The sequence below is a fragment of the Centroberyx gerrardi genome, chromosome 8 (genome assembly GCF_048128805.1).
Source record: "Centroberyx gerrardi isolate f3 chromosome 8, fCenGer3.hap1.cur.20231027, whole genome shotgun sequence".
NCBI lineage: Eukaryota > Metazoa > Chordata > Actinopteri > Beryciformes > Berycidae > Centroberyx > Centroberyx gerrardi.
The window spans coordinates 24,719,999-24,741,356 of NC_136004.1; the positions used below are offsets into that span (position 1 = coordinate 24,719,999).

The 21,358-nt window shown below is 41.9% G+C and overlaps 1 protein-coding gene across 2 annotated transcripts in view; it reads right to left on the reverse strand.

Moving 5' to 3' along the window:
* The window catches only part of vps13a (vacuolar protein sorting 13 homolog A), a 56,437-nt gene that overhangs the window by 24,299 nt on the left and 10,780 nt on the right, over window positions 1–21,358 (reverse strand). For both annotated transcript variants that reach the window (XM_078284987.1, XM_078284986.1), the window contains exons 15-45: window positions 20,002–20,134; window positions 19,667–19,761; window positions 19,338–19,480; window positions 18,450–18,651; window positions 18,242–18,356; window positions 16,768–16,904; window positions 16,502–16,631; window positions 15,944–16,061; window positions 15,122–15,266; window positions 14,486–14,597; window positions 14,050–14,225; window positions 13,270–13,426; window positions 12,978–13,057; window positions 12,762–12,821; window positions 12,150–12,348; window positions 11,737–11,853; window positions 11,063–11,166; window positions 10,374–10,541; window positions 9,180–9,487; window positions 8,657–8,804; window positions 7,822–7,993; window positions 7,344–7,468; window positions 6,246–6,415; window positions 4,936–5,192; window positions 4,208–4,392; window positions 3,925–4,068; window positions 3,208–3,417; window positions 2,737–2,880; window positions 2,108–2,209; window positions 1,855–2,007; window positions 290–551 (exon numbers count right to left, since the gene is read on the reverse strand). In XM_078284987.1, coding sequence (XP_078141113.1) covers window positions 290–551; window positions 1,855–2,007; window positions 2,108–2,209; window positions 2,737–2,880; window positions 3,208–3,417; window positions 3,925–4,068; window positions 4,208–4,392; window positions 4,936–5,192; window positions 6,246–6,415; window positions 7,344–7,468; window positions 7,822–7,993; window positions 8,657–8,804; window positions 9,180–9,487; window positions 10,374–10,541; window positions 11,063–11,166; window positions 11,737–11,853; window positions 12,150–12,348; window positions 12,762–12,821; window positions 12,978–13,057; window positions 13,270–13,426; window positions 14,050–14,225; window positions 14,486–14,597; window positions 15,122–15,266; window positions 15,944–16,061; window positions 16,502–16,631; window positions 16,768–16,904; window positions 18,242–18,356; window positions 18,450–18,651; window positions 19,338–19,480; window positions 19,667–19,761; window positions 20,002–20,134 — 4,771 coding nt within the window. The remainder of the gene's footprint in view (window positions 1–289; window positions 552–1,854; window positions 2,008–2,107; window positions 2,210–2,736; window positions 2,881–3,207; window positions 3,418–3,924; window positions 4,069–4,207; window positions 4,393–4,935; window positions 5,193–6,245; window positions 6,416–7,343; window positions 7,469–7,821; window positions 7,994–8,656; window positions 8,805–9,179; window positions 9,488–10,373; window positions 10,542–11,062; window positions 11,167–11,736; window positions 11,854–12,149; window positions 12,349–12,761; window positions 12,822–12,977; window positions 13,058–13,269; window positions 13,427–14,049; window positions 14,226–14,485; window positions 14,598–15,121; window positions 15,267–15,943; window positions 16,062–16,501; window positions 16,632–16,767; window positions 16,905–18,241; window positions 18,357–18,449; window positions 18,652–19,337; window positions 19,481–19,666; window positions 19,762–20,001; window positions 20,135–21,358) is intronic.

A 21,358-nucleotide genomic window follows, 5' to 3' on the forward strand; every position in this document is an offset into this window, starting at 1 on the left:
CATTTTAGAGTCACACTTTGAAATACTGACAAAGCAACATCAGGTACATAACAATTTCTCTTCAAAAGTCAGTATATTACTATGTCATTATTGACTCTAATACTAAAAGGTTCAATTGAGAGTGACTGCACACATGAATTAATTCTTAGTTTAGCATAGGACTAATAAAAGTCACATTAAGTCTAGTCTGTGTATACAAGTAGACTGTGTTGGCAGTGGTGTGTGATGCATAAACCAACATCTGACTGTTTGCATGTATATATGTACATGCGTATCCGGTGTAACTTACTGGGCTGTATGAAGTAGTCCTTGGCACTCAGGGAGGTCATAGCAGAGAACTGGTCGGAGTCCATCGTGGTTCTTGAGTAGTCCATGTTGAGGCTCTCCCCGTCCTGCAGCTCCACGGTGCGGTCGCTGCTCTGACGGTCGATGGGACAAAACATCTCGCTGTGGAGGACGGACACCGGCACGCCCAGCCGGTTTTTCACCACAAACGGAGCCTCGTCCTTCTGGAAACACTCCGCTGTCTGCTTGGCAGCCTCCGCAAACGCCTGGGGAGACACAACAGCATGAAGATACACAGGTACACACAGGTATACGCATGCACAAGATGAGGTATTAAAGGGGATTACCAAATAATTCAGAAATTCATGATATCCCTTTGATGTAGGACCGTGTAATCAATAATTGTGAACATGAACAGCTCTCCTCAAAACCCACAGAACTAAGACTATAATCTGTAATGTTATATATATAGTAACTATAGAAGAGAGAAGGTAAAGGTTACTAAGTGAGAACCAAGGGAGATCTTCCGTTGATAAGCATAGATTATTTACCGTATTTCCTCCAATAGTGGCCTGTAGTCAATTAAAAGCCGGGTCTCCGATAATGGCCGGGGCCGTGGTCGACACGAACAAATAAAGGCCGGCCTCAAATACAGGCCGGGGGGAAAAACTAGGTCAAAACCTAGTACATGGCTGGACTGTGTCCGTCTCCTCTCTCCGCCGCTGCCTCTCCACCGCGCCCACGGCCCGCATTGATCCTCCCGATCCAAGCCCCGGACCCCCGCCGAAATCTCGGCCGGATCACCGGGAACACATCGGTGCCCGGGTTCAGTTAGCTTCAGTTAGCTTCAGCTTACATGCAAACAACGGTGGATACGGGTAAACTGCTGGTGCCTGTTTGTAACTGTAGTTTGTAGTAACGTACAAGTGCCACAAGATGGCTCGGCCAGCGGAAGTCTCTGGAGCATGCCGTCGTCGATTACCGTAATTATCGTAATGCATTGCAGTAACAAAAAAACGTCTACCTAACGTACCGTAACAGAAGCAGATCAGAAAACAAGGAGGCTTCGTACTAAAATAGGAGCAAATATACTTATCAAACAGAGGGAATTAGAAATAAAGGCCTGTCTCTAATATAAGCCTGCTTCCAATAAAGGCCTGGTACCCTCTGCAGTTGAGGTAAATAAAGGCCCGGGCCAATATTAGAGGAAATACGGTATTCATAATTGATATAGTTTCAACAGAAAAAAGATGTGTTTTTGAAGAAATTCAAATTTCAAGTTTCCCATTCACAGTTTACAAAGCAACTCCAGATTAATGGATATCACAGGTTAATCACAGGCCGAGCTGTATAGCTCTGGGTTAGTTATTCATGACAGGAGTGTCCCAATCATGAATGATGATAATATTGATGAAATATAAAACAATAACATCCATTCCTTTTTCCCTCCAATTCCACCATCATGATTCCCCCTCCCTCTCCCAACCACGACCCCCTCTCAGATGTCCATATGTGAATTTTTTAATTGAGTGGTATTCCCCTTTAACCCGTTGACTGCTGTTTCCTTACCGTGCCCAGGTTACCCAGCATGCCCAGTCCGCACTTGGAGAGCGTGATGTTGAGCTGGTCCTTACTGCTGACGATGATGACAGTCTTATAGTCCGGTACATTGTAATCCACCTCATCTGACATACCTGTGTACTTCACTGGCTTCTTCTTCATCTGGTTACAGGACGGTAAGATGGTTAGACACGCGTGCACTGAGCATGTGTGTGTGTGATGTGTTTGTGTGTTGTGTGTGTTTGTGTGTGTGTGTGTGTACCTTCAGTCCCAGTGTCCAAGGTCTGAAGCCGTCTCTAGTCTCGTCCTCTAAGGGCTCCAGCAGTGGTTCCCACACTCCCATCACCTCATTGAAGTAGTGAACCTAAAGGTACAACACAACACAAACCACAATTTCCTATATAGAAACATGAGCTTGTGGTGAGCCTGTCTGATATTCAGATAGGCTGCTACCAATGAGTGTACATATGGTAAACGTTGACATGAATAAAGGCAATGTGAGACATCAACTGTAAATAACAACTGTGTATCATAATTCATCTTAAAAATGTGTGCATGCACTTCTGTCTTTGAGTGGACCAAATGTCATCAAGACAATGGAAAGATTAGAAAAAAACTCAAAAGTGAAAACATTTTGTTGGTCCTCACTTTGCAAAGTGCTATTTTACAAAAGTTAATGGTTAAAGGTTAAGGTTAAGGTTAAAGTCAGAATTAGGGTTAGGCTTTTAGAACTTAGGGTTAAGGTTAGGGTTAGGGAATTAATGCAATACAAAGTCCTGACAAGTATGAAAATATAATGTGAATGTGTATGCCCACATCAGCCAGTAGATTTGTGTGCTCATAAGTGCGCTAGGGTGTGTGTGTGTGTGTGTGTGTGTGTTTGTGGGTTACCTCCAGGTTGAGCTGGCTGCGCAGGTTAATGAGTGTGCTCCAGTTCTTGACGTCTCCACAGAAGGAGGACTTGGCCAGGAGCATGGGGATGGTGCGGTGCCCCACTCCTGCCTCCAGAGTCACACAGATAGAGTTGATGGCCATCTGCAGGGATGAACAGTGTGCGGAATCAAACGCCCCATTCTTATACGCTAAGCTGGAATACCTGTTTGCCCATGTGAAATCTAAAATATCACTGCAAAAAGGATTCATTATATAAATGTGACCGAATGTAACAAATAAAAAACGCAAGAAATCAGAACAAAAGGTATTCACAGAGTCCTATCATGATCAACACATGGTAAGTGGATTGGAGCATAATCCTTTAACTTAATGCTGTAGAACTATAGAGTCAGTGACTATTCTAACAAAATTCTCATCATATCACATACTCTGAATATTATCCGTTCAGTCCCAACAGTGCTGGATTACCTGTAATGACTCCCCCTGTGGTATCAGCGGGGCCAGTGACTGTGCGTCCTCGTCCCCCTCCTCCTCCAGGAACCAGAGTTTGAGCTCCTTCCAGCCCCGCCTCTCCCACAGCTCCGGGGGCACGGGGCTGTCCAGCTCCTGGGGCGTCTCCGCTGCGGGCGTCAGCACCGACTGGATGGTGATCACTGTGTTGATGATGATCGGAGATACCTGGGCAGAGAGGCGGATTACAGAGATAAAAACTCATTAGACTACAGAAAGACCTTAATCGAGGAGTATGGAGGTTTTCTCTGCTCATCTTTCGGTTTTCTTTCGCTGCATATCTCATCATTTTTTGAGAAGAAATTGGCATAGATCAATAGCAGATGCCCTTTCTACATTTTCCAATTAAATGGCTGTATACCAACCAGTAGTCACAATAATAGACAAACCTTGTATGAAACTGTTGATGGCCTGAGGTGAGGTGGGAATCTGTATAGTGCCACTATTACTACACTATGACTATGTTACAATGACATTATTGTTGAATACCCAGCAGTAGTAATCAAGGCTGGGATCAACTGAGTCAGTTCATCTTCATTTACTAACAACAAGGCATTCATTCTCAATCATTTGTTTAGATACTGGATGGAATAATCCTATTTGAATGTGAAGGAAATCCAACTTCCTCGATTGACTGACTGGACACAGAATGAGTAATAGTAATAAAAGACCTACCTTCAGTGTGAGAGCGTTGATGCAGACCTCCATCGCCTGAGGGGAGGTGGGGGTCTGGGTGCTCTGGAAGAACACCTGACAGGGCTGCAGCACTGTGGTCACATTGTGTCTCCTCTTCTCCCTCAGGAAGGGACACGCCACCACCTGCAGCAACAGAATAAAACAGATTATCATCTACATTATTATCTATCTACATCGGATGTTACTCTCAGATGCCATTACAAGTTCATTTATCTACTCTTTAATACTCTGCTTTTATTACATTACAGTGCAAAAGATTAACCTTGAGGTCCTTGATGACGGCGGTCATCAGCGATCCCTCGGCGTCACTCTTCATCACCAGCTCACACTGCGTGGTCATCACCAGTGCCGGGGCGTCGGCGCGCGTCAGATCCGCCACAAACACGATCTCCGGGTTCCGCACAAGAACGTTCATCTCCATCTTCGACACCGCCGCTGCAGTTGCAGCTGAGAGCAGCAAAGAGTATCAGAGGAAAACATGTGAGCTGAGGTTAGCTGGGAGGATGGAAGAGATGCAAATATAGAAATACGCAACTACAGGTACATCTTGTAAAAAAAACATATATATGTATTTTTGTCTGCTACCAGTTTATAGCAGAGACTAACAAGATGGTTGAGACGGTATGACATAAGTCCTAAGCTGAGTACAGGGTATGCATAATCTCTTTATGCAACATATTTATTTATTTCTGCACATATATATACACCCTATAAATCTCCCTATAGACAAACAGCTACACTCAATATAGAACTGATTTAATTCGGATTCATTCCGAAAGTCAAAGTAAGCTTTCAAACTCATGATGCATCTCTTCAAACGAAAAACAAAAAAAGTATTCTATCCTTTCACAGAGAATTTTATTGTTGTCTCTTCCACTTGCTTTTCACTTGGCTGTGTCTGATTAGAGCTTGTTTTTCTCCTGTTCAACTGAAAGTCACTTTGGATAAGAGTGGCAGCTAACTAAATTGAAACTGGAACTGTCAACCCACTGGACTCTTTAGATGCAGAAGCAGAGGCAGCGCTCTTTTTATCCCCCCCTCCGCTACTGGTCTTGGGTTGAGGCACAGGAGCGAAACCCTGCTGGGAGGCCTTGAGGAAGATGTCCGCCACGGTGAGCAGGAACTCCATGCTGGCGCACAGGTACACATCCTGCACCACCGTGTCCAGAGAGGTGCCGTCACGGCCCTGATGGTAGTTCACCTCCACCATCATGTTCTGCTCAGCACCGGGACGCATCGCCATCATCCTGGAGGGGAAATGGGTGGGTTGGGGTAGGGAGACAGTGTGAGGGAGAGGGAGAGGGAGAGGGAGAGGGAGAGGGAGAGAGAGAGAGAGAGAGAGAGAGAGAGAGAGAGAGAGAGAGAGAGAGAGAGAGAGAGAGAGAGAGAGAGAGAGAGAGAGAGAGAGAGTGTGAGGGAGAGAAAGAGATGTAAAAGAGCAGAGATCAATAGAAAGGCAGACAATTAAATCTTGTTTGAAAGCACCCCATATCTGTAAGTGCAATCACCATTCACACACTCTTCCAGAGAGATAAAATTTAACCTGTGCACCATTATATTCTCACATATGACCATTACGTGTTACTGTGTGGCACTGATGAGCCCAATTTCTTTTCCACCATCTGTCTTTTCAGTGAGGTCACATTCTACTGAGTTACACAAGCTGACATGCTACACCATCTTCTGGGGAGAGATGGAGTTGATGTGTCATCATTTAAGATGCCATATATTGTAATTTGAATTGATATATATGTACACTACCAGTCAAAAGTTTGGACACATTGCATTTTTCACACATTGTATTTTCCACATTTTAGAATGATAGTAAAGACATCAAAACTATAAAATAACACAAATGGAATTATGCAGTGAGCAAAAAAGCGTTAAATCAAAACTATCTTATATTTTAGATTCTTTAAAAGTAGTCGCCCTTTGCCTTGATGGAAAGGCAAAGGCTTTGGAAAGAAATTCATACATAGGATCAACTTCACTATTTATATTTGTCTAAGAAACAAATTTCAAGCATTTAAGCATAAGCCTTTAGATCAAATGGCTTTAAGATAATGAAAAACATAGTACATTCAATCAGGTGTGTCCAATCTTTTGACTGGCAGTGTATGTATAATTTTAACTGAATATTGTAATTTCATCCAGTGATGTGTGTGTTTTGTGTGTTTTGAGAGGCGAGTGTACACAAGTGCATGTGTCTGTGTGCGTGCGAGTGTGTGCCTACATAGACAGATGTATGTTTAAATGTGTGCGTCTGTATTGACAAATGTGTGCACGTGTGTCCCTTGTACCTTGGGGTGACCATCTTGACCCTGGGCCTCTTGTCGTCCAGCAGGCAGTCAACCAGACGCACTGAGGCCTTCATGGAGCTGTCAGAGAACATGTGGACGGAGGTGGAGATGGTGCCCAGGGTGAACTCTGCCAGCTTCAGCTGCTCGTCACGAGAGTCCAGCAGCTGCACCTGGATCACAACACATGGGGCCTGTTATGTGGGGATTTTGACCTGCGGAAGTTATGTGGGGATTTTGAGCGTGCCTTTGCTTGCACACAAGTTTATTCTGAACCTTGGCCTCTTTGTCTTTCCCATCAGTGTGGCGGAAAATTGAGCAGTGGACTTTTCCCCTTTCCATGTATTTTGACTGCACCTTTAATTTTTTTTTTTTTAGGATGATGGTGCATGGAGATTGAATTGGAAACTTGTCCTTGAGAAATTAATTGGATAAAAAAAAAACCAATAAAAAATACTTTACACATTCTGAAGTGACTATTCCACATTTGTGCCAATAATAAATCAGAGAAAGAATTTGTTATAGCGTATCAAAATGAGTTTCATATCAATCGCCGACAAGCCACTCTCCAAATGCATTGCTCATTGCATCTGCATTGAAACTGTCCTACAGATATGACCCTCTTTTCCTGTTCATATTAATTTGTTCTTGTGCACTCTTGTGTGTGAGAGAAATTCTGTAAAAAGGGTGTAAAGGTGTGGGGGAATGAGGCAAGAAAGTTGCCAGTCTGTGCGTAAAAACACATTTCAAGCATTCAAAAAAGTATTTAGTGGACTGAGATTGTTCAGTTGGTTTTTTTTTATTTGATCATGCTTCAACTTTTGGAACTCAACAATTCATACCCTACTTGATGTCTTTGGTGTTTATTAGTATGCAGATTTCTTCTTTTACATAAAAAAAAGCTGATGAGAGCTCTAGACATATTGAAGGGTTTCGGGTGTGTAAGGAAAGGAGTGTAACAGTGGAGTTAAGTCAGCGTCAGAATGATTTGTGTATCAGTAATAAAGTCATCCACAGGACCAACACACCTGCCTGTGTGTGCATACTTGTGTGTTTGTGTGTGTGTGTGTGTGTGTGTGTGTGTGTGTGTGTGTGAGCTACCTCAATCCCATTGGGGCTATATAGGACCAACGTCATGGAGTCAAACTTGAAGTCTAACTTGAGCGTGCTCTTCAGCTTGCTGCTCTTCTGGGTCTCCACAACAGCAGCCGTCACCACTGTGTTACCTACAATTACAGTAAGAGTTATCACAGCGCACACACAGCACACATCAGTATTCAATATTTAAATCCTTGTGATGACACTGAGTTATGTCTTCACAAAGGTAAAGGTACAAGAACACAAACACACAAACTACCTCTACTGCATGCTTAACCTAAATCCTCACCCTATCATTTAGCCAGCTGTGACCTAAACTGTCCCATTTTCAGTGCGAGGACTGACAAAAGCTTACTAATTTCCCTATAAAGTTCTTATGTCTAAAACTCAACAAGTACGCCCATACACACACACAGACAAACACAATCACAACTCCGAAGAGACACACACACACACACACACACAAATCCAGCCCCCTTACTGCTGGTTGGTCCTGTGGCTCCGGAGCCCTGGGACTCTTTGTTGGATGAGGTGTCGGAGGAGGGGTCAGCGGAGGGCGGAGGAGCTGGGAGGGGGACGGCGTCAGACGTCTCTGACAAGTTCTCACTCAGAGTCCTCAGGACCACCGTCATGTCATCCTGGCTCAGGATCAGCTGTCGGGAACAGACACGTGTTTGAACTGTACTATACTCGGGAAGGCATTTCTTGATTTACATTTATTCCCTAACAGATCAGTTATCAGTATAGACAAACAGGCAGATAGAAACCAACTCTGAGCCAAATATACATGCAGACATTACAGTAAATATGAGAAAACACTATTTATATTAGTCAGTAAATGTGTTTACCTGTGGGCCGGCAAATGTACACATTTCCCCAGAGTACATTGAGAAACTCTGCACATCTCCTGATTAACATGCATGGAAAACACTAATGACGCAAGGCTCTTTCACAGTCCTGATGTTACTGTGTTTTGTTGGGAGTGCATCATACTATGGTTTGATTTGTCAAAGTGTAACACTCATGTTTAGTACGAATCTGCGAACACTAGGGCAGTCGATATCCTAATCCCATGGTCCTCAACTCTGGTCCTAAGGGCCAGAACACTGCTGCTTTTCTATTCTGTAGAAAAGCATTTTAATTTAATTGCATTCACCTGTCATCCCAGGTCTAAACGGTCCCTGATTACACAGCTAGAATAAAAACTACCTGGCAAAATACGCACAAAGCACACACACGCTGCCACCCAGACATACAGCTGGTGAGTAATTCTCATGCTACCACACGACCGCACGCACCGCCAATCCCCTACTTACGTTCATGGGCTTGAGATGAGCAGTGATCTCTATGTCAGGTATGCTGTGGTACCAGGTGGAGGAAAGGTTTCTCTGGATGGACAAGTCCAGGTTGACCGGCTTCAACAGCTGGGTCTCTCCTTGAAACCGTCCCGCCTCGTACGTCGTTCTGGAAGCAAGCGCAACACAACAGAATTACAGTCAAAATACTGTAATTCAAAACAAATTATTGGCTTTTACTGCTTAGCAACAACATTTTCTTTCAGGAAGTAAACATTTAATCTTAAAGACCCCATGAAGTGGCATCTTTACTATGAGTATGAGAATATGAGTCAGGGAGAGAAAGGCAGTTTTATTTGATGGGAGGGGTGGAGAGGCGGGATTGTTCAAAAATCTGATGTTTTTTTTTATTTTATTGGTTAGAAATGTATATGTACTCCTACTGGTGCAGCATGAGGTCACCATTAAATATACTGTGTTTTCCAGGAAGTAAAAGTAATGGGAGTTCATTTCATGGGGACATTAAAGACAGCTTCACTCTCACCTATACATCTTGAGGTCGCTCAGTCCCACTGTCATAATATCCACAACGGGCGGGATCTTAACGTGGGTTTTGGACGGCTCCTTGACGAAATGGTTCTTGACGGACAGCAGACCCAGATCGGCTACAATGACATTGGTGGAAGAGGAGGATTGGGGGAGGAAGATGACGGGTGCGTTGAAGTGGACCTCCAGGGCGATCCGCGTGCTGCGCTCCGCCAGCTCCATCACACCTGTGGCCGCCTTTTCTGCAGCCTGGACTGTCACCTCAGCCAGGGCCTCTTTAGCCGCCTGGAAGTTATTGATGAACGCCTGATGAAAAAAGGGCCAGTGAAAGAGCGTAGGACGGGAAGGAATGGGAGTTGAATCAGGGATGAGGAAGAAGAAATGGGAAAAGGGGAAAAGAAACATGTAGGTTACAAAGATGATTTTGTTTCAAAATGGCAACATACTGAAGTTGAGAATGAAAGTTTTAACATGTATCTACACTACAGTCCTCTATGTCATAAGATGGGAAAGCAGGACATCTACTGTAATAGAAAACTGAAAAACACAATAAAAGACTAAGTATAAATATGTGGTGAATATCCCTCAATAGAAAGTTAATGAGAGAAGATCAGTACACTTTTTATGTAAACTATAGTGTGAATTAAGTCCCAACTAATACAAATTTTTATGGATCATTTATGGATCGGAATCTGAAAGTGTTATAATTTAACATGAATCATTGCTCTTACTCTTTCCGGTTCAAACCCTGGACCAGAACACACATATTGTTTTTTTTTGCTATTTTCTTTCAATGGTGTAACATACAGAAAATGAAAATATCTATAAAATTACCATATGTAATTTGCCAAAACTCAATTTTGTGAGTTCAGAAAGAAAAGGTCCGGAGTGCTCGGAAGTTCAAACAGGTGTGATGAAGGTGCTCTTTGGTAGGGAACACAAAAGGTCAAAAAAGAAGAAAGGCCCAAGGCACTCTTCTGGCAAAAAGTTTAAAAGCCTTTATTCAGATGGCTATTTCATGGTGAAATTGTTAAAAACATAGACAAAGCTTGTGCATGTTAAAATAGAACTGGGTTACAACCAGTTACATCTGTTGGGTCCTACAACGAACACCCGCATAGGCAAACTGAATGACATAAGACCCGCTTATAAACTCTTTAGTTATGGTGTGGATGTGTGCGTAGATTCTTACCAGTATGGAGGAGACAAACTTGTTGAGGAAGATGACTTGGATGCATCCTACAGTCAGCGTGACAGAGGTGTCTACTTTACACATGTCCAGATACGCATCTCCTTCTGTTGCATCTGTATAGTTCACCATGCGGAAGGCAAACACCTCCTTATCCGCTATGGACACCGCCTGGAAAATGAGAGACAATACAGCAAGAACAGAATTAGAATGGATAGAGCTATAACTGAATGGTCAATTGGCTGCTACACCTAGGAAGTCTACTACAGAACTTTTGATATATTGACATGGCATCATCAGTCATTTGATGTTTATTAAATATCAACCAGTTTGTAACATTGATTTTTTTAAAAAGTGCTATATAAATAAAGAACATAATCAAAATTATTGTATATTCTTGAGTACTGTATGCCAAATCACTACAAGCTGTGTTCGCAGGTTGTTGTTTTTTTAACAATTTAAAAGTTAGAATGTAGGAATGAAGCTAATATTCTTATCCAGAACAACTTGTGCTAAGTGCAACAGTAGAATAAGTCAACATTCATAAAATCCCAGAATCACAACTAGTAAAAAACAGTGCAAGGGATTAAAAAAAAAAATACAATGCTAAGGACTAGCGGGGATAGAATATGATTATTTTCAGAACAAAGGGACAAGTAAGAGGAAAACTGCATTGCAATTGCTGACCGTACCTTCTTGTACAGGGCCTCTTTGTCACAGTCCAGGATGATGATGTTCCTCAGGTTGGCCAGAACCTCCATCTCCTTCTTCCTCATCAGAACCTCAGAAACCAGACCTGGAGAGTTACAACATCACAACATTTGTTGGTTGGAAATCTTAAAACTCATAACTCACATAAATTCTCTCTCTTCTGATAAAGCATTTATTTGTATTTTCCACTTGATGGCATACTTGACATGTGCAACGCATTGTGGAGCAATTCAAAAATAAGAAACTTGATGCAAATTGTTGCACCTTAAGACCATTGTACATTACACAACGTTTTGAGGCAACTGAGGTAGGCAATATTGCCTTCAGGATTTGATGAGAAGTGGTAACTGGGACAAAAACAGGGTGGATGCATGAATTACTGTTGGTCACATGCACACACAAACACACGCAAACACACAAACAAATTTAGGGCTTATTAAATGTGATGATTCTGGCATGCAGCTTACAATCAGTGTGCTGCTGATAATTGATTGATTGCACTCGCACAATTTTGGTGGATACTTAAGTACTCTGTTTTTGAGTTGGTGGATATAAATGCCAAATCCTGTTTACAATAATCCAGATAAGCTTCTTCCTCAATTACGAGAAACCCAAATAAGGCAGACCACATGGCAGGGGGGGGAGGCTTCTGTACCTTCAATACTGATCTCTGAGATCCTGGCTTTCTGTCCTCGGATGAAAACCTTCAGACAGTTGAGATCAGCTCTGATGTGCAGATTCACCACGTCTTCAAACTTTGATTTCTTAGAAGCTGGGGTGAAAAGGTGAAAAGAAAGAGAAGAAAGAGAACAAGTGAAGAGAGACAGAAGGTGAACAAGACCGAGAAGAGATTATGGGGATGAAGAGAAATAGCTCAGCATTGACAGGGTTAATTATTATCGATCAACTTAACTTGATATATCCTTTGACATTGCACAAAACACATCAAAACCATTTTATGAAACATCAAAACATTTCTATTAGCTTTCCATTGATCTTACTAGTATAACAATGAGGTTAAAAAATGTGAGATAACAACAGGGTATAACAATACTATTAGTAACTTACGTTTCTTGGCCACAGTAGACTCCTCCTTCTTCTCCTCCTCCTCCCCCTCTCCCTCTCCCTCGTCCTCCTCTTGGATGGTGGGAAGCTCCTCCTGCCCTCCCTCCTTCTTGGTGGATGGAGGAACAAGGCTGTTGAGGAAGTTCATGGCGTTGAGGAGAGCCTCCGTATAGAGATGAATATCCAGGGATGAGAAGTTCACCTGATGGGGAATATAAAGTTATAACACTAAAGGATGCCAAGACTCATTTTTTCATACTCAGTTAGGCACAGTAGGGAAGAGCAGAAAGAATGGCATCTACCTTGTTAAGTGCTTTGTGACTGTGTTTTGAAAAATGCTACAGTACAATTTGTCTCATTGTTATTTTTATTATTAATTTGAGAGAATCACGAAGTGGAGAAATGGAATTGATAAAGATAAAGTTAAGTTTGGTTTTCAAATATTGAAGTTTCACTGTTATCATCAGTTATATATAAGAATACAGAACAGAATACAGCATAAACTAACACCTCATTTTTCTTGACTATACCTGACATAGTTAAAAAGAAAAACATAAGAGCATCTAAATCTTATTACTTGACCAATTCTGATTAATTACTGAGCGATTTCCTCACCTTGATGAGCTGCTCTGTATTTTTGTGTTGAGACTTGAATTCGGGACCATTCTTATCAGCCTGGAAAAGACACACAATGCTCACTGAGTCAGCTACTTACCCAACAACACCATTTGAGGATGGAAATTGTTTGGGACACTGACTCTTTTTGAGACTATGAAATGGAATGCATTCGAATGGCTCCTATTTCCATGTATTGTACAGTATCACAAGTACCTTAGTGTACTCCAGGGTGAGCTTGTCATCCTCTGTGTTGTCTAGAGTGGTGATCAGATGAACCTCCTTCTCTTCAGAATCTACAGACAACAAGTAAATAAAACATAAGAACTACAAACAGCAGCCAATAGCAACCAATACTATTGACAAATTCTCAATTGCTTATTAAAAAGTTAGTAATGACAATCTTCTCCTCACAAAAGTTTAGTCAATATTTGAATTTTGATGAAAATCCATCTCCTGAAATGAATTAAAAGTGATGTGAACCACAGCTCTGTGAGCATCTACTGACCCTTGTACTCTGGGCATTTGAGGCAGATCTCTCGAAGAAAGGTGGATGATGTCATGTCAAAGGTGCGTAGCTCCAGCTCCGTGCCCAGACCCTCGATGTCCAAGTGCAGCACCGTGACCTCCTGACCCCCGGACAGACGACACAGCTGCACAGACAACTAGACAGACAGAAGAGGATGAAGAGGAGGAGAAGGGGAAGGACAGGACGAGAATAAAAACGGGGGAGCAGAAACCGGGGGAGGAGGAGGAGTAAGAGTGAATAGAGTACGACGTGGAGGAGAAAAAAAAAGGACAATTAAGCCTAAAAAATTATATATATTTAAAATTAGTGATGGGACGATATGCTTATCTCACGATACAATTCAATATACAATATGAATAAATAAAAGTTCAATTACAACAAACTGTGACTGGGCAGAATTATATTTATTTCTGAGCAACAAATCTTTCCTGCAATGGCACTGGCTTGCTAGAATGTAAACAACAATTTAAAAATGTTATTACTAAATTCAAATAATCTAATTTCGATGGAGAGCTTGTGAAATTGTGATGGGCAAACCATCTCATTTGTGATTACTGCAGCAGAATAAAACGTAGCTAATATCGCGATTCATTTTTCTGCCCCACGATACGTATTGTCCCATTTTTGTATTGCGATACGTTGAATTTCGATATACCATCCCATCCCTATTTAAAATATATATTTAATTAATAATCCTGCACGGGATACTTGGGTATTAGCTTGGGTCAGCAATGGAAAGCCCCTCTGACTGTTCCGTACCTCACTGATCTCAAACTTCATGAGGAAGTCGGTCATGTTCTTCTGAGGATCCTTCTTGACCAGACTTCTCCTCTTGAACGAGTCGGAGCGCTGCAGCGGGCTGGGATTGTCCGAGAAGAACGGCTGATCACCGATGGGAGAGCTGGGAGCATCGTAGAACAAGTCCTCCTCAGAACCTGGGGGTGGCCAGACACACAGAGAAACACACACACACACACACACACACACACACACAGACACACACACACACAGAAAAAAAGACAGACACCGACACGCACAGGCACACACACATACAATGTTAAAGATACAGGTATTTGGCACAATGTGTGTGTGTGTTTGAGCACATGTGGGGTGCAGAGAGTGAAGGAAAGAGATAGAGATTATGTTTTAGTGTGCAGAGCGTGTGTGTGTGTGTGTGTGTGTGTGTAAGTCTCACCTAATGAGGTGATGCTGAGGGTCTCACATGAGTCGAAAATGAGCGAGGAGCGCAGGTCGGCTACGTTAGGAGGTTTCCTGGGCGTGAGCTGGGGGGTGAACGACTGCTTTGGCTGAAGGGGAAATAACACCCAACCATGTCACACCAACAGAAAGCGCTCACAATAACACACTGAATTCATTTAATTGTTTTTTTTATCAAATTACATTCTAATCATCAATCAATATTCATTTGTTCTATTATGAACTGCTTCTCCTCTGTCCCTAAGACTCCTGCATCCTCTATTAAGAGTTACAACAGATGTTTGTACTATATGGCATAATGGGATATATTTCTTGTTCATAATTAACAGAGAAATTTTCAAGTGACTACTCAAACTAGTCACTCAAATATGGCACAGTCAGCAATGATTTTATTTACTGATGTGAAGCTGGTGTGGTACTGCACCTTTAAAGCACATCGTCAATTAATAGATTTGTGATAAATTTGTAGGTGTGGGTGAGTATTTGCGTACCAATGCTTGTTTTTTTTTTTTTTATAGTGACCCACCCCAATTTCAGAAAGGTCCACCACGTATTGATTTCCCAAACAGGCACATTAAAAGCACTTTTTGCGGGGAAACACTGCCGTTCTTACCTTTGGAGTGGAGTGTGGAGCAGCGCTGCGTGGGGCAGGTCTGCTCTCAGGCAGTGGGATGCTTTCTATCAGCGCCAGAACGCCTCGGACCTTATCATCGGAGATACGAAGAGACAGCAGAGGAAGCTCTCCAGAGATCTTAAACCTGGAACGCATATGCAAACACGTAAACACATACACATAGATGCACATACAAACCTATGATCTTGAACTTAAGCCTAAAAAGGTCACTTCTAAAAGTAAAGACTGCCAAACATCCTTACTGTCAGAAGTGTGTGTGTGTGTGTGCGTGTGTCTGGGTGTCTTCCATTTACACACTGGATTACATTCTCAAAATGACTATCAATTATGCTCAATAGGGATGGGACAATATATCAAAATTCAATATATCACGATACAAAAATGTGTCAATAAGTATCGCGTGGCAGAAGAATGAATCACGATATTCGCTCCATTTTATTCTGCTGTTGTAATCACAAATGAGAAGCTCTCCATGGAAATTCTATTATTTTTAACAGAATATTTTTAAATTGTTGTTTACATTCTAGCAAGCCAATGCCATTGCTAGAAAGATTTGTGGCTCAGAAATAAACCTAATTCTGGACAGTCATACTTTGTTGTCATTGAACTTTTATTTATTACATCGTATCGTGGTTGTATCGAATCATGGACCCCATATCGCATATCGAATCGTATCGTGCGTGAGATAAGCAGATCGTCCCTCTAATACTCAATTATACAAATTCTAAGCACATTCAGTGCGGATCAAAAAGACTACTTGACAGTTTTGGATGTACGTAGGTGGAAACACTCCAAACATACTTTGCCATGCGGGAGTCTGTGACGACCATGGCCCTGCTGAACAACACCTTCACATCCACTGGCTCCAGGATGTGGAGCGACGACTGCTTCTGCTTACGGGCCTTCTTCCAGTCCCCATCTATCACACACAGGACAAAAACAGTTACCAGCTTATGTTCAGTGACATCTCTTTTTATTCTACACACAGACACACAGAAAAATAACTCCTGTTGTGAGGTTGTGTATGGATGGTCAAATATTTTCCCCAGTGTGAAACTTCCAGGCAAACCTGTCTAGTAAACAGGTATAATGAACAGATAATGCAACAGTGAGAAAATGTATTCAGTTGCGTGTGTTATTTTCTTTATTTATACAAGGTGCAGCTAACAGGCTTTCCAGTCGAAGTGGACTTTACAGAATGTGTGTACATATAAACCTTTGTATGGCAATTCAGTTTATTTCAGTGCTCTGAATTAGTATTTATGGGGGGGGGAATTCACTAGTGTGCTGCATAGTCTGTGCAGACATTGTTTGTGAGAGGCATGATGTGTGCAAGCTCTCGTGTGTGTGTGTGTGTACCTGGTTTGCTATAAAGAAACTGCAGGCTGCTCAGCTGTACGTCAAAGATGTCGTAGGCTCTGGAAATGATGTCTTTAATGTTGCTGCCCACAGACAGCTGGGGCAGATTCTTCCTGCTCTGACTGGACACCTGACAACACAATACAACATTGGTTTGAAGCCATGACAATAAAGGCTTTTTAGTGGGGTTCAGTTTGGATTTGAACCAAATTTTTTGTGCGGGGTTCAAATTTCCAGGCCCATGTCAAAGCTTTACCCTTTCTTACCTTGAAGTGTCCCAGGTCCAGCAGCATGATGTTCTGAGTGGCATCGTAGAAGCCCGTCTGTGGAACGATGACGTAGGACGCCATCAGGTTCACGTTCAGATCTAGAACCTTCTGTGTCTCGATCACATACATCAGGCCTGAAAAACAAAACATCAATGACATATCAGTAATAACCACAAGCTGAACAACAGCAAAAAAAAAAACAGCCTTCAGATCAAATACGTTCAGCTACGGAAGTTCCTGTGTTTTGATGACAACATCCAGCAACACCACCATTACAATAACATTACAGTGTGTAGTCAGTACATATAAGATCAGTCGGCATATGACTGGAAGGTAGCCAGTTCAGAACATCTGGGCAAGATTAAAATTCTATCACTATAATACTGCAAACATTGTATCTTTCAATATAATCACAATATGAAAGTTCATGAAATTCGATCAACAAATGTTTATCGTACTAATCGTGTTGATCAAACTTGTCTGAACATCGATCATTGTTCATTAACTTGAGTCGATCAAGAAAAATCTTTTAAATGCGCATCACTAAATCACAACATGACATATTGATCATGTAGCCCTGTGGAATGTGCGTAAGACCATCGGTGTGCCGCAGGGCATTGTGGAAAAAGAGCTTGCAATTTCAGCAAACACTCCCAGCAAATCAATAACAACACCAAAGTCTGGCCGATTCAGTGACTGAGAGCTGGCCTGTAAGAGAAAATGCATTTGCGTGTGCTGATAAGAAATGTGCAATGTGATGAATGTGTTTGTTAGTAGCGAGTGCTTCCAGGGAGACACGGCCATAACAGTAGGCCTTTCTCTACCCATGTCTTCATGCACTAGTGGGATGGCTAGCGGACCTTTGTCGTGGACCTCCACGGTCTCGGCTAAAGAAAACTGGTGACAGGGCCTTTTCCATAGCAGCTCCTAAACTGTGGAATAGTCTCCCTGAAAAATCTGGGTCTGAAAAATCTTACGTGTTTTTATTCTTCTTGCATTTTTATTCTTGTCTTGTTTTATTCCTTGCATTTGTATTCTTGTCTTTTATAACCAATCTCTGTAAAGCACTTTTTTTAAAGCGCTATATAAATAAACTTGAACTAGATTAAGCTTTTAGCAGAGTCTGTTGGCAAGATACCAAAAGCATCCTTTTCCTGAAAGTGTATACTGCTCGACTTTTAGAGAAGATATATTTAGCTTTTTAATTGTGGCTTCTATTGCAGGACTGTTGTTTACATCTTCATCTACAATTGCTTATGGAGTTTCTTCCATTGCGCTGTTTGATTAGGCCATCATCAAGGCCCTGCCCATAAATTGAATAACCCAATCAAAATGCCAGAATATCCACAGTGAATTACAAGTGAAACCAAGGAATTACCAACGTTAACACTGGTGCTTTGGAGGGCTGGAACCAGGCTAGAAATCTATCCCTGATATATCATATACATGGATACATGGATGTGTGACTGACCAGTCGATGTCCGGTCTCTAAACTGCTCCAGTTTCATCAGCGTAGCATTGGTTAGCTCGTCCAGCTGCAGGTCTTCAGGGGGCATGAAGAACGCTGACATGCTGTTCACTGTTACCTACGGGGACAAACACACACAAAGAAAAAATATGACATGTACCCTGTCATGTTTCGTCATGCTCATACATGCACACCGACACACACCACTCACAGCGTCGTAGATGATTTCCAGGGGTTGTGACTCTACATGGAGGCGCTGGTCGGCGCTCTCATCCAAAGGGTTGGTCTCAAACAGGATGCTAAGCAGCGGGGTGCCTGTTCCTGTGGCCGCCTTCCTTGATGACAGGAGGGTGGGTGCGGGGCGGTTACTGGCCAGGCCCGTCACCTCGAACAGGCTGAGCTTGGCTGTGAGTCTGGATGAAGGAGGGGAAAAACAAAATGAATGTCAGAACCACCAGGAGGAGGAAGGAGGAGATATTAGTATTGGTATTTGGGGCAACAGGGTGGCTCCAGGCAAAAAATAAATAAATGGCCAAAAAATAAATTGGTGAAAATGAGGTGACGTCTTTTTTGTTATATTCTTTTTTATTACTTTATTGGTGTGCTGCTTTCTTTCAACTCGAGGGTGGCTCCCATGTTTGCAAAACTCTACTAATGCCAGAAACCGCTTATGATATGTTCTAATGATAATTGGCTGATAACAGTTGTTTTTAGCATTATTTTTCTAATCTGAGCTGCCTCACTCCCGAGCAATTAAGTGAGAAATTCAGCCAAAATCAGCCCATCAGGTTTGGGCAAATAAATGCCTAACTAGGTCTATCCAGTGATGATGGGTTTCTTTAAGACATGTTTAGATATAATGAAATAATGTGTCAACTGTCATTTCATATCAGTTGTTATGATCACCAAAGAATCGTCTAGCATATACAGCACATGTTCCAACCACAAACGTATACTTTGCCCTAGAGACGAGGCTCTTTAAAACATATTAGCACTATCAAGGCCATGCAGTGGCCTACCAGAGACAAAAGCTCATGACCAACAGCCCTAGACCCCCAGTCTGAGAAACCAGGCTTTAGGCGGAAGAATAAGGACAAACTTGATGGCTTGTGCTCCGGGTCTCTGTGTGAGCATGGACATGAGCTCTCCGACAGTCAGCTTGATGATCTCATTCTTGTCCTTGTCGTCTTTGATGGACACAGACAGCTTCTCCATGTGGAAGTTGACCTTCATGTCCTCAAACTACAACAAAGAAATGATGAGAGTTTATGACTACACATATTTTATGTGCATGTGTATGTGTATATGTTAACGATACATAATCAATGCATCTAATATAAGGAGTTTGATTTTAGTAATAATGTGGGGTGAAAAGAGAAAAGTGTAATATTAGTTGGTGGTTGGGTCTTGGGGAAGGTAGTGACTCACATCCTTTGGCAGGTTGGGATTGCAAGCGGTCTCGCTGTATCCAATGGCAGTGTAGAGTTTGGACTTCTCACCTGAGGTCATCAGCTCATCAAAACCTGAGACAGAGGCAAGACAGGAGGGAGTAAATGCAATTGCAAGAAATAGAGGAATAAGAAAAGCATTAGCTTGATAACCTTTTTTCCATCTAACCTTGTGCTAACTTATTAATTAGATAGACTGTTATTATAAAAATATACTGAAGCAGTTTGCTTCTATCTTATTTTCCCAGACATGTATATTATTCTTGGTCTGTGTGTCTTTCCCGATATCCTGATATCTATTTTTCTATATCCTACCTCCAGTCTTCATGTCTTTAACCGGTGCATCAGCCTCTCCTCCCCAGTTCCACATCCAGCTGAACCAACCCGGAGACTCCTCTTCCTCCATCTTCACCCCTGGACGGTAGATACGCAGGCCCGCCTTGCTCGCCTGGGGAAGAAAAAGACTAGGTCAGGAGCTCCCAATTTTTTCACCCTGGGACAAAATTAGAAATGTAATGTCTTACCCTGACACCCAAATTTATTAAAACACAAAACTGCATACAGTGTTTCCTACAGGTTGTCAGTTTACTTCAGTGGCATCGGGAACTATTATACTTCCATCTGCTTCTCGAGGCTACGTTTAAACTGTCTCTCCATTCAGTTTGTGTCAGCAGCACAGAGACGGCGACTCGAAGGAGCAGAGATGCACTGCATCATACGAGCAATGAATTATAGTCACTGTAGTTCACTAAACCGCTTTTGGCACTTGGCAGCATTAAATCTTGATTGTTTGAAAACTTAATCAGCGAGAATCACCAGCTTAATGCATCATGGCACAACAAAATGAATCCATTATTGCACCCTGGTCCTAGAACAATCTCAAGCTTGACCATTTTATTCCCCTAAATCAGTTCAAACAAACTATTCACAGTCTTATGAAAGATGTGTGCTCCTGTTTCTGATCTAAATTGTGAGCTTTTTTTATTGTACATATTTTACTATTTCTGTATTTTCTATTTTATTGTATGTTTATTGTGTAACCCCTGCTGCCATTTCTTGGCCAGGTCTCCCATGTAAAAGAGATTTTGAATCTCAATGGGACTTCCGGGTAAAATAAAGGCTAAATAAAAATAAACATAAATAAATAAATAAATAAAAACAAAACTTTACTTGGTAGGCTGTTAATTTAGCTGGCCAGGCTGCCCAAATGTAACATTCTATGGGAAACACTGTATGCATATATAACAGCAGTCTATTGCAAAGTTCAGGGAAGCCATGATTAGGTAAGAATCTCTAACCAGCTGTTGAGAGACAAGACTCAAGTCAAGTCAGACTCAGTAAGTAAGTATAACACTTGAGCCAAAACCTCAACCACAAGCTGCAACTGCTATTAACTGGTGTTAACACTGGTTGATTAGTGCTCGGCCTTCTATCACTTTGGCATGGTCATGTGGTTTATTAGTGTGAACATGGCAGCAGATTCCTGAAGAGGCATTATATATCCTTTTTTTAAATTTTTAAATATTTCTTAAATCTAAGGGCATTAAATGGGGGAAAAAACGAAAAAGTTGAAAAGTAGAATTTTGGAGATACAAGGACTCTGGATGACATTAACAATAAAAGATATTAATAATAATAATAATAATAATAAATAGAATTGAGCTAAACAAGG